We start from the raw sequence: 13,485 nt of genomic DNA, 5'->3' as shown, positions 1-13,485 counted from the left end.
TTTCAACAATCTGAGGGGGTGATTCATAAACCAGATAGTTCTTGAGTTATTTGACAGCAAGAAAATGAAGCCAGCCTTTGGATAAGAAAGCATCTGTTAAAGATAAGAACGAATGTAACTATACTTGACAACAATATGTGCAATAGCTTTTTTCTTAGTGGTGTACATCTCATTTTTCGGTTTGAGAGTAAACCACACTGAATAAAATGTTACTCTTAAATATTATTATATATTTTCATTATTAATTTGTAATAAATATACAACAAAATATACATTTAAATGAATGATATAGCAGTATTAACTTTCTGGGATGTTTAGGGTAAGTTTACATTTGATGTGAATTGTCATAGTCTCTTTAGTTTTACCCATGTTAAAGTGAGAGAATAATGAATGCACTTTATTGTCAAACACTTGTGCTGTTCATACAACTTGTCTTTTAACCTAAAAAAAAAAGTGTAGAGTAGGTCTATCATTTTGTTTGAGAAAATTGGCAGAATAATTCTGGGGAAAAACAAATATTTGAGACTTGGTATGTTATAAAGAAATTGTCTCAAGTACCCAAATTAAGTTATTAACATAAAATATATTAAGTTAATGAAGTACTGCAGTTTTAGATGTAACATTCTCTTGAATATGATATTTTGTATTCTCCTCTGTAATGAGAACCTCCCATTTAATGTAGATTAATGAGGTAGGAAAGAAATACAACATGAACATGTCAGTCAAGTTTAAATGAAACCTACTGACATTGGATAATGTTTTATCATAAAGCCCAGAAAGGAAAAAGACAGAGTCAATTTAGAAAAGAAATAATTGTTTACTAATAAACAACAACAAAATAATAAAAAAGGAGAGATTTTATGTTCTTTGTGTACTCCACATGAAAACACATGCAACTCTTTCTATATCATTCTCTCTCACACAAACACTCACACTTATTATCACCTGATCTGGTTTGTGTGTAAACTCATTCTGAGCTCAGCATAAGAAATGCATTTTAAACACACACTGCAATGTAATGGGGAATAGGCCGTAAAGTTCTAGAAAATCTGTTGTGTGGGACCATCATTCAGTCGGAGTCTCCCTCTTCCATGCCAACTGCTGCGACCGCTCCCGCCAGCTCTGCCTCGCTGCCCTTGAGCCGTTCCCCTGTGGAATCACACATGCCCAGACATAAGCTATGAACATGGGGTATGAATACATGACTCAAAAACACAAGTGAGCTCTAGCTCTGATTGGTGATCTACAAAATATTTATTTTCTAGATAATACAGACTTTCATTTTTATTGTGGGTTTGAGAGAAAAAACTAGAGTGTAGTAGTAATGTGTGTGCCATCCATATATGATGTCATTAAGAGACATCAGATCTCCAGGGCTTTTTAAATCCTCACAGCAATTAGCCTTACATGAAGCACAGGCGGAGCTCATTACAAAAAGGCTTTACAACTATATAACTGATAAAAGTGATGTAGAGATGGGATAGTGCTCAGTGCTACATTGCTTTTTTTTTATGTCACCAGTCAAAAGCCATTCACACCAAGAACAATAACGATAACTATATTAGCATCCACACCAATGGACAACACCATTCTGTTTAAGTGCCTCAGTTATGTAATTTGCCACTTTAAATCCTCAAGCTCTTTAAAGTAAAAAATTTTTTTATCATTCATCAGCTGGTTCTGAATGTGATTCCAATTATATAGTTCCTGTGTCATTAACATAATAGCTCTGGTATGGAAATCTCAGAATTTTATTATTACTTAATATTGTTATTGTTATCGTACTCTTGTGTGAACGCGCCTTAAAGGGGTCATAATATGCCCTTTTACGAAGTCTTGATTTTGTTTTTGGGGTGTACTAGAATGTTTTCATGCTTGATATGTGAACAATAATGCTTTTTTAAAACAATTTTACATTATTACAGCACCTCTCTCCTCAGTCTGGCTCGAACACACCGATTTCAATAAAGCCCCTCCATCCGAAATGTGCTGTGATTGGTTAGCTGGCCCATTGTGTTGTGATTGGCACTGCTTAGCATGTGCTCAGGAAATGTCCCACCCCTCCATAACTGCAAGCTCTTCTCTATTAAGGTTATTTCAAACCAATTTGAGCCCGATTCAGACCCTGACATTGTTAACGAATAAGAGGATTGTCCAGAACAAATTTCATGCACGGCTTTCACAGGACGTTTGAGAGTGGTATGTTTTTTGTTATATTCTTATACATTATAGATACGGCGTTATCCACCATTTAATCATGATATTTGTCAGAAAACTAAGATAATAGAAACCGTAATCAAACACAAAACCATGGTTAATTTTCCTAAGGAGTGGTGAACCGTCTTACAAAAGCTACAGAAAACAAGCTGTTCTCCATAAAATTTGCAGCGCACAGTTAAATGTCCCTATTAAGTGCTGAGGAAGCCTCCAGAGCTGAAATTCAGATATGACACACGTTGTAAGTGGTACACCAATCACAACAGACTGGGCCATCTGACCAATCAGAGCAGAGCAGGCTCTCGGAAAGGAGGGGTTTAGAGAGACCTAATCATGCATCAAACCATTTCTGACACTATGTGAAAAAGAGGTGATGCTGCAATGAGAATTATGAGGAAATTAAAGTGTTTTTGACCTTGGATGCTACAATAACCTATTGTTGTAGGCCCGCTAAACAAAATTAGGAATCTTAAGAATAGCATAATAGGGTCACTTTAAGAATTCCTGTCTCAGTTAGTGTCATACTTACGTATAAGTTCAGCAATGGCTTTCTGTGTTCGCCTCTCTAGCTTCTCAAGCTTCTTGGCAACGTCCCTCTTTAGATCCCTTTTACAAATACAAAACAGTCCTTTTTTTATTAACAGCATTAAATTAATTAAACTTTATCCAAAATCAAATCACAGTGAATATGATGTATGATTCTGTTTTATCAATAAAAATTGAAGGTTTGTACCAGTCTGGTTTTCTGGGGGCAAGATTGGCCAGATCCTGAGAACACAAGTCAAGAGAAAAAATATTTATTCAAACGTTTGACAAGTAGTGTAACTGAGTGTAAGGAAACTGATGCTGTCCATATGGCATCATGTTTGAAAACTGAGACTTTGAATTGAGGGAAAAATCCACTCACCACTTCCTCAATCACAGGCTCTGGGTTTGCAGCTTCCAGTTGGTCCTTGACCTTGTCCTCCACTACAGGAATATGAAACAAGACCATTAAAGGAATAGTTCACTTAAAAATGAAAATTCTGTCATAATTTACTCACCCTCAAATTGTTTCAGACCTGTATGAATTTCTTTCTTCTGAAGACGACAAAAGCTATTTTGAAGAATGTTGGTAACCAAACAGTTGATGGACTGTTGACTATACCATTGACTTCCATAGTATTTTTTTTTCCTACTATGGAAGTCAATGGGGTCCATCAACTGTCTGGTTACTGACATTCTTCAAAATAATCTTCCTTTTTGTTCAGCAGAAGAAAGAAATTCATACAGGTTTGAAACGATTTAAAGGGTGAGTACATGATGACAGAATTTTCATTTTTAAGTGAACTATTCCTTTAAGACAACCTGTAACTCAACACCTGATCACCTGATGTAACATTATCAACCAGCATGAAAGGTCAGCTTAATTTGCAAGTTTAAACATTTGAAAATATCATTTAAAGGTACAGCCAGTAATATTTATTGTGCAGGTAAGCCAGAAGCGTTCTCACCTGATGCAGGTTTTGCTTTGGGCACCTGTCTCTCCTTCAGCTCCTCGTCCTCCGGTGTGTAATTCCTCAGCTTCAGCTCTCTGCAAACATAATTGCAAAACTATGCAATTCACTCGCAGTTATGAACAAGTGCTTAGTCACTGCCTCCATTATAACTTCTTATTATATTCAAGAAGATAATACAAAGGCTATCACAGGAAACCCCAGTAACCAGCAGGTGGCAGTGCAGATAAACGTAGTTTGGACAGTGGGCAGCTGGTGCTATATGAGTGCTGAATCCATTCTGTGGCGGCATCCAGAGAGCACATTCACTCACCATGTGTACAAAGCCTCCCTTCATCTTTGAAGAACTAGCTAATTAGCATGTAGCACCTGACCGTGTCTAGGGAGCGCAGCTGAGAGGGGTTGAAACAAGCCCAATTATGCCATCACTCAGCCGACAGGTCTATTAACATCCTTGCAAGTTGCAGCAAAATGTGCTGCTGCATCTTCAGGGAAGCACTGAGGGTTCTTCACAGCATGATCAACAGAACATGAAAGTTTGTTTCAAACTGTCCTATAGGAGACTGAGAATTCATTTTCATCAAATTGCTTACTCGTTGGTCTCTTGAGATGTGTGCCAATTTTGTTCTCAAAAAGGGGGCTACAGCAGGCTCACACTCATCACCGCCTTATGATTTTTTAATAATTCATGATATTTGTAAAAAGTGTTTACTTTGAGAAGTAGAAATTCATTAAATTAATTATTAAAAAGGTTTCACATTACATTTTTAGTCATTACACTGAAACCTTTTTTGAAAATGGAATACAAATTTCAAAAACACAAAACCAACATTAATACAAAAAGTACGTTTCTAAGAACCTGGCACATGTGCTTTTAAACTAGATTTTTAAAAACATGTTTCCTCTTCTCAATCGTGAACACTCTTATTTGTCATCAGCAATGTTTCCATCCAAAGTCGCAAATTTGACTCTTCGCACAAAATTGGAATATCACATAAAACAGTTTCCATCCCATGTGTTCAAGACAACAAAACCTGAAAATATCAGTAGTAAAAAAATGGAAGTTTCTGAAATTGGGGAAGCCACTGTGGCTCTTTTTTGTACATCATAAATTACTTGCGCCTCAGAGCAAAGCAGACAAAACGCATGTTTTTTTATGTGCATTTTTAGAATTGATGCACATCTTTGAGTTTCCATCCAGAGTTTTTTTATGCGATCTCTCAAAATTCGCATAAAAACGGGTGGATGGAAACAGCCATTTACTACAGAAGGTCCACATTCATCACCATCTGATCTAAATCAGAGCCAGTATTGAGTCAAGTGTCAACAATGTGATGTTTATTTTGTTTGTTCAAATAAATAATTCTTCTATAATGAACATAGAACTAAAAAATGTGTTTTAATATTTTTGGGGGGGACATGACATCAAACATGTCAAGGTGGTAATGAAAAAAAACCTAATTAAAAAATCTAATTCTAATCTAATCTATTTCTTAGGAAAAAAAACAATATTTTAAAGGGTACTATACGGTTATCCGGACCACATGTGATGACCTACCCCAACCCCGCCCCTAAACCTACCCGTCACTGGGGTTACGACCAACCAAGAGCGGTTGTGGTCACGTGTGGTCCGGATAACCGTATAGTACCCTTTAAAGTGTTTCATTGCTTATTTGTAAAATTTTTGTCCTCCAAATCAAAGTCATGTGGTGCGACCAACATTTAGAAATCAGTATAAAAGTTTCTCAAACCCATATGAAACCAACATGAATACAACAATTATTTATAATTTTAAAAAATCTATATTTTTAAAAGATTATTCCTCTTGTTTATTGTGGACACTTGTTTGTTATTGACCCGGCTACAGCAGGCCCACATTTGTCACTGCTTGATCTAAATGAATTTCAGTAGAGTCAAACCATGTAATTAAATGGGCTGGGAACAAACAGATTGTTAATGTCAGCTGTGTCACCACTCCTTTTCAATAGTCTTGGGTGTAGGGTTGTCAAAATAAAGCATAATGAAATGGAAACGACGTCACCCAACACAAAGCATTGCGACCGCTACCATAATAATACTCAAATTTCATAGCCAAAACCCATCAAGGGCAAGGCCCTGGAAAGCTGCACAACATATTATGACCCCAAACAAGAGTTTTGAAGCATGTTGGAAAAAAACACTCAAAGCAACCGACTGAAACAAAGAGCCGGGAACGCCTCCCTGTCCTCAACTTTCCTGAAAAGACTTCCTGACCACCTGCTGGAACAATACCGGACCACTGGCTTTCCTCATCTACAGTAGAACAGCCAAACAATCCAACATTTTCAGAATGTCAACAGCCGTTTGTCAACCCCAAGTGAGCATTTAGATTTAGAACATCCTGAAGTCCTGAATAACTTGTGGCCAAGGGTTTGGACGCACTGCCTAGAACAGTATCCTGCTTTCTAATTTAATCACATACAGAAAGATGGGACTAATGCTCAAGGGACGGAGCTGAATTGAGGGCCTTGACAGTTTGGTGGAAGGTCTCTCGTTTCTCAGAGCCAGCAAAACAACCGAGGGGACCAACATTGGGCTTCCTTCACTCTAAAATAGGCAGCAGTGGAACAATAAATCCTGGCTGCTGACAAAAGTCATTTACAAAGTACAGCAATGACAAATGCGATGTGGTGAGATGGGCTGCTGCTTTGCTTGGGAAAATTCAAAGTCAAGATGGAATTTTGATATTTGTCTTACTGCTTAAGGTGTCAAAATACTGTCTGGTGAAAGGGTGAGGTTCATTCAAAGCCTGAGCAGATATTCATTATCTGACTCACCTTACTTCAGATTTTTGACAGCTTAAACAAAAAGCCCAACAAAAGAGGATGTTTCCTCTTATTCAGGCTGGAAATAAATAAGCAGCAAACACTTTCAAGCATGATAAAGTACACTACCATTCAAAAGTTTCTGAAATAAATCTCTTAAGCCAACTTACAGCAGCATTTATTTGAGCAAAAATACAGTAAAAACAGTCAAAGTTGTGAAATATTACAATGCAAAATAATTGTCTTCTATTTAAATACATTTTAAACTGTCATTTATTCCTGTTATGCCAAAGCTGAATTTTTAAGCATCATTATGCCAGTCTTCAGTGTCACATGATCCTTCAGAAATCATTCTAATATGCTGATTTGATGCTTATTATTATCATTGTTGTTGTTGTTATTATCAAACAGTTGTGCTGCTTAGTATTTTTGTGGAAACTGAGATAAAAACAAAATCATATAAAGTTCAATAGACCCGCATATATTTGAAATATAATTATTTCATCTTTACTGTCACTTTTGATCCATTTAATGTGTACTTGCTGAATAAACATTTTTTTTTAAGTATTACAAAAGTTAATTTTGATTAATTCCAGTTGTCTCCATGAAAAAAGATCATAAAATATTTCCCTCTATAACCAGTTCAATTTTTGTTTCCCCGATTTAAAAAAAACCTGAAAGACAATTCAAACTGTCATTTTGTTTTTGTTAAGACAAGTAAATTATTTGTCAGGTATTGCAGCATTGAAGTGTCACAATAACAAGTGTGCTGGGTGGTGAATTACACCTCATTGTTTCCAAGCTGTGTCGCCATTTCAATAATGAATGTTTAAGGAGACACACCTTAAAACATTCTCTCCCAGACAATGTCCCATATCAGCTCCATTTCAAAAACCTCCTCGAAAAAAAAGTAAAGCCTTATACCCACAAAACTGTATATCAATTAAGGTTAATAGGTTAATTTGGTCATCATTTACCCGCCCTTGTGTCCTTCCAAAACTCTATGATTTTCGAACATAAAAGAAGATATTTTACTAAATGTCTCAGTGTTTTTAGTTCATACAATTGGAGTAAAAACTGTTTGGTTACCAACAATCTTCAAAATATCATCTTTTTGTTCCACAGAAGAAGGTCATACAGGCTCGAAATGACATGAGAGCAGTATTTTCTTTTTTTCGTGTGAACTATGTACTAAGGTAGACATAGTCCAGATATTGGGGACAAGTGTTTAGGAACCTTTGCAAACTGTTAATGCCAAACACGTCTTGAGCTCAGGGAGGAGGAGAGCACAAGGGTTCTGTGAATCTGAAAGTAAACAACGGAAAAAAGCAGAGAGCTCGAGGCCTTGGCTTGAGCCTGAAATAGAGCTGAGAGCAAGAGAGACCTTTACCTCGCAGCCCTTCTTAAGATCATGTAAACGGAGTACAGCTTTGTTATTTATTGCCCATTTACAACAGGCAGTCTTTTCAACGAACTCCTATTTGTTTCTAAATGGTGGAACTGAGAATTTAGTTTAGTTCTTTGCAGTATTCTTCGGTAGAAGTGACACCAGACTTTATATCTGTGTGTTTACCTGTGTCTGTCCTCTGTCTCAGAGACCTCCAGAGCTCTTTTGCTCGCAGGCTCTCCATCCTCGGGTGCCTGTCCCTGTAGTTAAAAAACAAGAACTAGTTAACGTGAACAAAAAGAAAAAATCCAAATGCTGATCCAAACCTCTGATGAACACTGACATAAAATAACACACATTAAAACTCTGATGCACAATGAATCAGAGCAAAAGCATGACTGTGCGCATTTAAGGAAACAGGTTAGTTCAACTCTAACGACAATTGTGGTATGTCGATTACCACTGATAATAACGGGCTTGTTCCAAGGAAGCACTGACTGAATCTAGTTATAGGGTGAATTCAGGGTGATTGGGACACTTTTTGCCATTGAGATTACTTGGAAAAAGTGTCTCATATTATCAACCTGAATTCACCCCTATGTTATTGTATAGAGAAGACAAATCTTTATTCCATGTAATTGTGATTATTTCTGTTATAAGTTACCAGCACAGCTGATCGGTTTGCATGACCCATCCTACTGGCGAAAAAAAAGCTTAAACCAGCCTAAAACATGCTTGCTTACCAAGCCATTCTACAACCATTGTAAGTATTTGTTCAATGATCATTCAAGCATAAAAATAAAATATCAACTGAGGCGGAAATGCTAATATTTTTAGAGCTAACTTCTTTGGATTACAGACTGGAAAAAAACTGGAAAATAAATTAATTAAAAGTAAGACGGGGGGAAACATTAAAACATTAAAATTACTCAATCCTCTTGATGACAACTGATGCTAAATGTCTCATAAAACAATCTGAAATGCTTAACGTTTAATTGTTTTGCTAACATGCTAACTAAAGCAAGTTGGCCAGTGAGCGCGCTTTATTTACCCGATGTCTTAAAGAAAATAACATTTATTACGCAACTCACTTGAAACTGTCGGTCTCGTAGAGCTTTTAATCGTTCTTTCCTTTTCAAAGCTTGCTCTTGTAAAGAACCCACAGGCTTCTCCATGGTAAAATGAAAGCATGGGTAGCAGGATCGATGAATCTGCAATCGATCATAAGGTCTGTCCGAGCGAGGCTGCTAGAGGAGCACCGAAAACAGCGATTTTGTATAAACTACCAGTCAATAATGTAAATAACTATAATACATTGACTAAAGTGATAACATAATGATAATATGATGTTTATTAAATGTTTAAAAATAGTCATTAATAAATAAACAAATGGCTGTATTTACATCATTTGATAAAATAATTATTATCAGGGATGCACCGATATTAACATTCTAGCTAACATTAATAAGCTTATAATTATGGCTGCTAACTGATAAATGGCTGATTTTAAAAAATCCAGAAAATAAAATCAATAGTTTTAAATGCTACAACAACTGCATATATAGACTTCAAAACATTCAGTAGGCTACTTATGTAAGATGGACAACTAAACGAATACGCTATACGCTATGGTCCATTCAAATAAGATATAAAGTAATAAGATAACAAAGTAATTTTAAGAAAGATTGAACAACACGTTTTAATAGGCTACATGCACACACAGCTCTATTCATAAAAGAAAAAAAGAAAAGAAAATCAAAAATCATAACGCCAAAATATGGCCTGTACAAGTTCTCCGAACAGGCAAACAAACACCCCGAACGTGACATGGTGTGGAATGTAGGGCATTGCCATGGCAATACAGCTGCCTCAAGGTCCATCCTCTTCCCAGTCACCATGTTGGCCAAACAGTCACAAATATGCACTTAGTAATAGGATACAAATATTGCATTATGAACCTTAGACTGTCATTTTTATTTGATGGATTACTAAAATGAGTAAAATGTTAAATATTTTATTTATTGTTTAAGGGTAATGGGCTAACAGTGTGGTAAATATTTGCTTTGATTTAGAATGGATCTATTGTTTAGGTTGTGGTATCTCTTGTGTCAAAGCACCATCAAAAGCATTGTTGCTCCACCCTTCAGAACTCAATAATTATGTTAAATATGGTGGTGTCGCTGCACATGCCTTTAGGAAGGACACTAAATGAGATCATTCAGACTCTCTACCATCACCAGTTTATTTGCATTGAGTTTGCATGGGTTCTCAATGGATCCAATGGCCATTGTATGGATGAAAATCTTGAATGATTTTGACTGTAAAATAGTGGTATTTTACTTTTAAAAGACTGGGCTGTGGGGAAAAAAATCACATTGTTTTGCAATAAAAACAGCAACAAGAAGGAATATTAATACGTCATAAGCCATGACAGGCCAAATGCAAGTATTAGAAAAAAAATGGAAAATAGGTTTCATATACAATACATTAATGTAGCAAAGTATGTTGTTGTGGGAAGAAGGAGGTGGGAACCAGCAAACGTGTAACACACTTTTATAATCATTAAATAAGCAAATATAAAACGAAAGTAAAGGTGGCAGCCCCTCACTGACGACGGACGACTGCCGCCACATATAAAAACAAAACATAACATAAATAGTCCAGCCAGGCCTGGTCCTCGTCCTTCACTGCCGTCGCTCCTTCTTTTACGCTTCCGAAGCTCCTCGTGAGAAATACGAGACCGGTGTCGCTCATCAGTAATCACACCACCACAGTTTAGAGTTACATTGTTTCTTTTCCAATTGATTATGTAAAAACAATTATGTACATGTACATTAGCAAAAATGGACAGTATGAGCCCTTTACTGTGTTAAAAGGAAAAAGTGATATAAAGTCATGGGATAGCTTTAATGGTTTTTGTTTTGTTTTGTTTTTTTGTGACTGGGTATGTTTAGGCATAAATTAATAATTAAAAAGACAAACAATATGGATCATAAATTTTTCTTTGTGGAGAAGAGATGATGAGTATCCTTAGCTGAACAGAGCTGCTCCACTAACATGTTCTGTTAAACTAAAAAGAGAAAAATACATTATTGGTAGGAAACCAGTTACTATTTTTAAAGGTATAATTTATAGACATTTTAAGAAAGAAATCATTTACCTGTTGAGAGTATGTTGACAGTCTGTGTTGTTGTATAGCTGAGCTCCAGAAAATCAGTAATGAGGAGGCTTTGACAGTTACAGATTTGAAAAACAAAAAGGCGGGAATAAAGAACCCTAAACTCCAACACAAAGAACCATTTCAGCATATACAGGGTTCTTCAGGATGATACGGTTCTAAATAGAAAAAAAAAAAAATAATACTTGTAAAGAACCATCTGCAGTGTCCTTTACAATGATGGAGAATTCTGTTTGTGCTTTGGTTTTACCTGTGCCTCCAGAGCTTTTTCTGGCTCTCCAATCTCAGGTGTCCATCCCCGTAGTTAAAAAAAAAACCATAATAATAATGATTAATTTATTAAAATGAGCAATGAGACAAATACCCAACGCACAGCAAAACCCTGAGACACAATGAATCAGTGCCAATGTCCTAATGTGTACAGCTCAATTTTAATCAAGATAGAAACATATCAAAACAATGTTTTCTCTTTTTTTTTGAGGACTGAGATTTTATTAAGACATGTGTTTTAATAAGTCAATGGTAATAATAACTATATACCAGCATTTACAGAAGAAAGAAAGTCATACAGGTTTGAAACAGCATGAGAGTAAGCAGCCTAAATGATCACTGGGAGCACTATCCCAAATAGGATGCAGGGAACTTATGAATAAATATAAATAAATAAACATAAAATACCCAACAACACATTATTTACACTTATTTATATTGTTTCTGTACCTATAGATTATTTTGTACATACTTCTTATATATCTTGTCTACATATATATGTGACCCTGGATCACAAAACCAGTCACAAGTTGCACGGGTATATTTGTGGCAATAGCCAACAATACACTGTATGGGTCAAAATTATCGATTTTTCTTTTATGCCAAAAATCATTAGTATATTAAGTAAAGATTATGTTCCATGAAGATATTTTTGAAATTTCCTAATGTAAATATATAAAACATTTATTTTTGTGAGTGAATGCTGCACTATCGCGAACATTAATGAACAACTTTAAAGGCGATTTTCTCAATGTTTAGATTTTTTGCACCCTCAGATTCCAGATTTTCAATAGTTGTACTTCGGCCAAATATTGTCCTATCCTAACACAGCATACATAAATGGAAAGCTTATTTAATCAGCTTTCATGTGATGTATAAATCTCAATTTTAAAAAAATTTACCCATGTGACTGGTTTTGTGGTCCAGGGTCACTTATAGTATATAGAGTATATACAGTCAAACCAAAAATTATTCAGACACCAGATATATATTTTTTTAACAGTGGGTGCAGGACACTATAGTTAATTTATGTAAGTGAAGATAGCAAAATAAAGTAAACTGTGACATATTATACCCAAAAATTCTTCATACAGTGGACTACCAGTAAAATTTATAAAAATTTGTGACCAAAAATTATTCGACACTTTGACCTGACCATGTTTTGCTTAAGTGTTTTTTCTTTAATTGCTAATGTGACCTTTTTACACCACAGACTGAACAAAATTAAGCATTGCTTGGTAACTGGTTGACCTAAATTGGTATATATATAGACAAGATAGATGAAAAAGTATGTACACAATAATTTATATAGGTACAAATGTCCCCACAAAGATGGCAATATCCAAAATCCTTGTCCTTGTTTGGACATTTTTTGGTCCCCATCCTTATAAATCATACTTAGAAACATAATCTTATAAACAGCTTATAAATGAAACTAAGTTGATGTTTTTTGAAAATGTAAAATGCCTAAGTTTCCTGTGTGGTAGGTTTAGGGTCAGGGGATAGAATATAGTTTGTTCAGTATAAAAATCATTATGGAAAGTCCCTATAAAACATGTAAACCAGGATATGTGTGTGTGTGTGTGTGTGTGTTCATGTTTTTCTATCCCGGTGGGGACTTCAACCTGAATGCACAGACTCATGGGGACTCGTGTCACCGTGGGGACGTACATTGAGGTCCCCATGAGGAAACAAGCTTATAAATCATACAGAATTATTATTATCTTTTTGAAAGTGTAAAAATGCAGAAAGTTTTCTGTGATGGGTATGTTTAAGGGCAGGGTTGGTGTTAGGGGACAGAATATACAGTTTGTACAGTATAAAAAACATTACGTCTATGGAGAGTCCCTACAAAGATAGTAAACCAGACGTGTGTGTGTATGTGTTTTATGTATATATATATATATATATATATATATATATATATATATATATATATATATATATATATATATTCTGATCTTTACTTCTTAATTACAATTTTGTTTCCACAAACCAATCCAAAAGGAAAAGTATGTGCGCTCCAGTGCAGTGACACTGTGATGCTTACTGGTTTTCCTTCATCTGTGTGTAGCTTTGAGGCAGACAGAACTCCTCCCGGCTCTTCCTCGGTTTGCTCTCTACTGCCACTGT

The 13,485-nt window shown here is 35.6% G+C and overlaps 1 protein-coding gene across 1 annotated transcript; it reads right to left on the bottom strand.

Annotated features, from left to right (window-relative positions):
- Positions 1-797: 797 nt before the first annotated feature.
- ccdc12 (coiled-coil domain containing 12) lies at positions 798-9,135 on the bottom strand. Its single transcript, XM_084088811.1, has 7 exons — positions 8,996-9,135; positions 8,091-8,164; positions 3,711-3,790; positions 3,125-3,186; positions 2,951-2,985; positions 2,747-2,823; positions 798-1,149 (listed from the first exon to the last, which is right to left on the bottom strand). The coding sequence occupies exons 1-7, from the start codon at positions 9,077-9,079 to the stop codon at positions 1,070-1,072; spliced, it is 492 nt and encodes a 163-aa protein (XP_083944937.1). The 5' UTR covers positions 9,080-9,135; the 3' UTR covers positions 798-1,069.
- Between the last annotated feature and the right edge of the window lie 4,350 nt (positions 9,136-13,485).

This window comes from Abramis brama (genome assembly GCF_963993115.1).
Source record: "Abramis brama genome assembly, chromosome: 17".
Taxonomy (NCBI): Eukaryota; Metazoa; Chordata; class Actinopteri; order Cypriniformes; family Leuciscidae; genus Abramis; species Abramis brama.
The sequence above is the reverse complement of the archived record's forward strand: the minus strand, read 5'-3'. Positions and strand labels throughout refer to the sequence as shown.

Coding starts and splice junctions, on each gene's coding strand:
- ccdc12 (XM_084088811.1), bottom strand. CDS start 9,079: ATGGAGAAGCCTGTGGGTTCTTTACAAGAGCAAGCTTTGAAAAGGAAA. Junction 3,791..8,090: donor GAGACAGAGGACAGACACAG/GTAAACACACAG, acceptor TTATGTTTGCAG/AGAGCTGAAGCTGAGGAATT. Junction 2,986..3,124: donor AGCCTGTGATTGAGGAAGTG/GTGAGTGGATTT, acceptor TTGTGTTCTCAG/GATCTGGCCAATCTTGCCCC.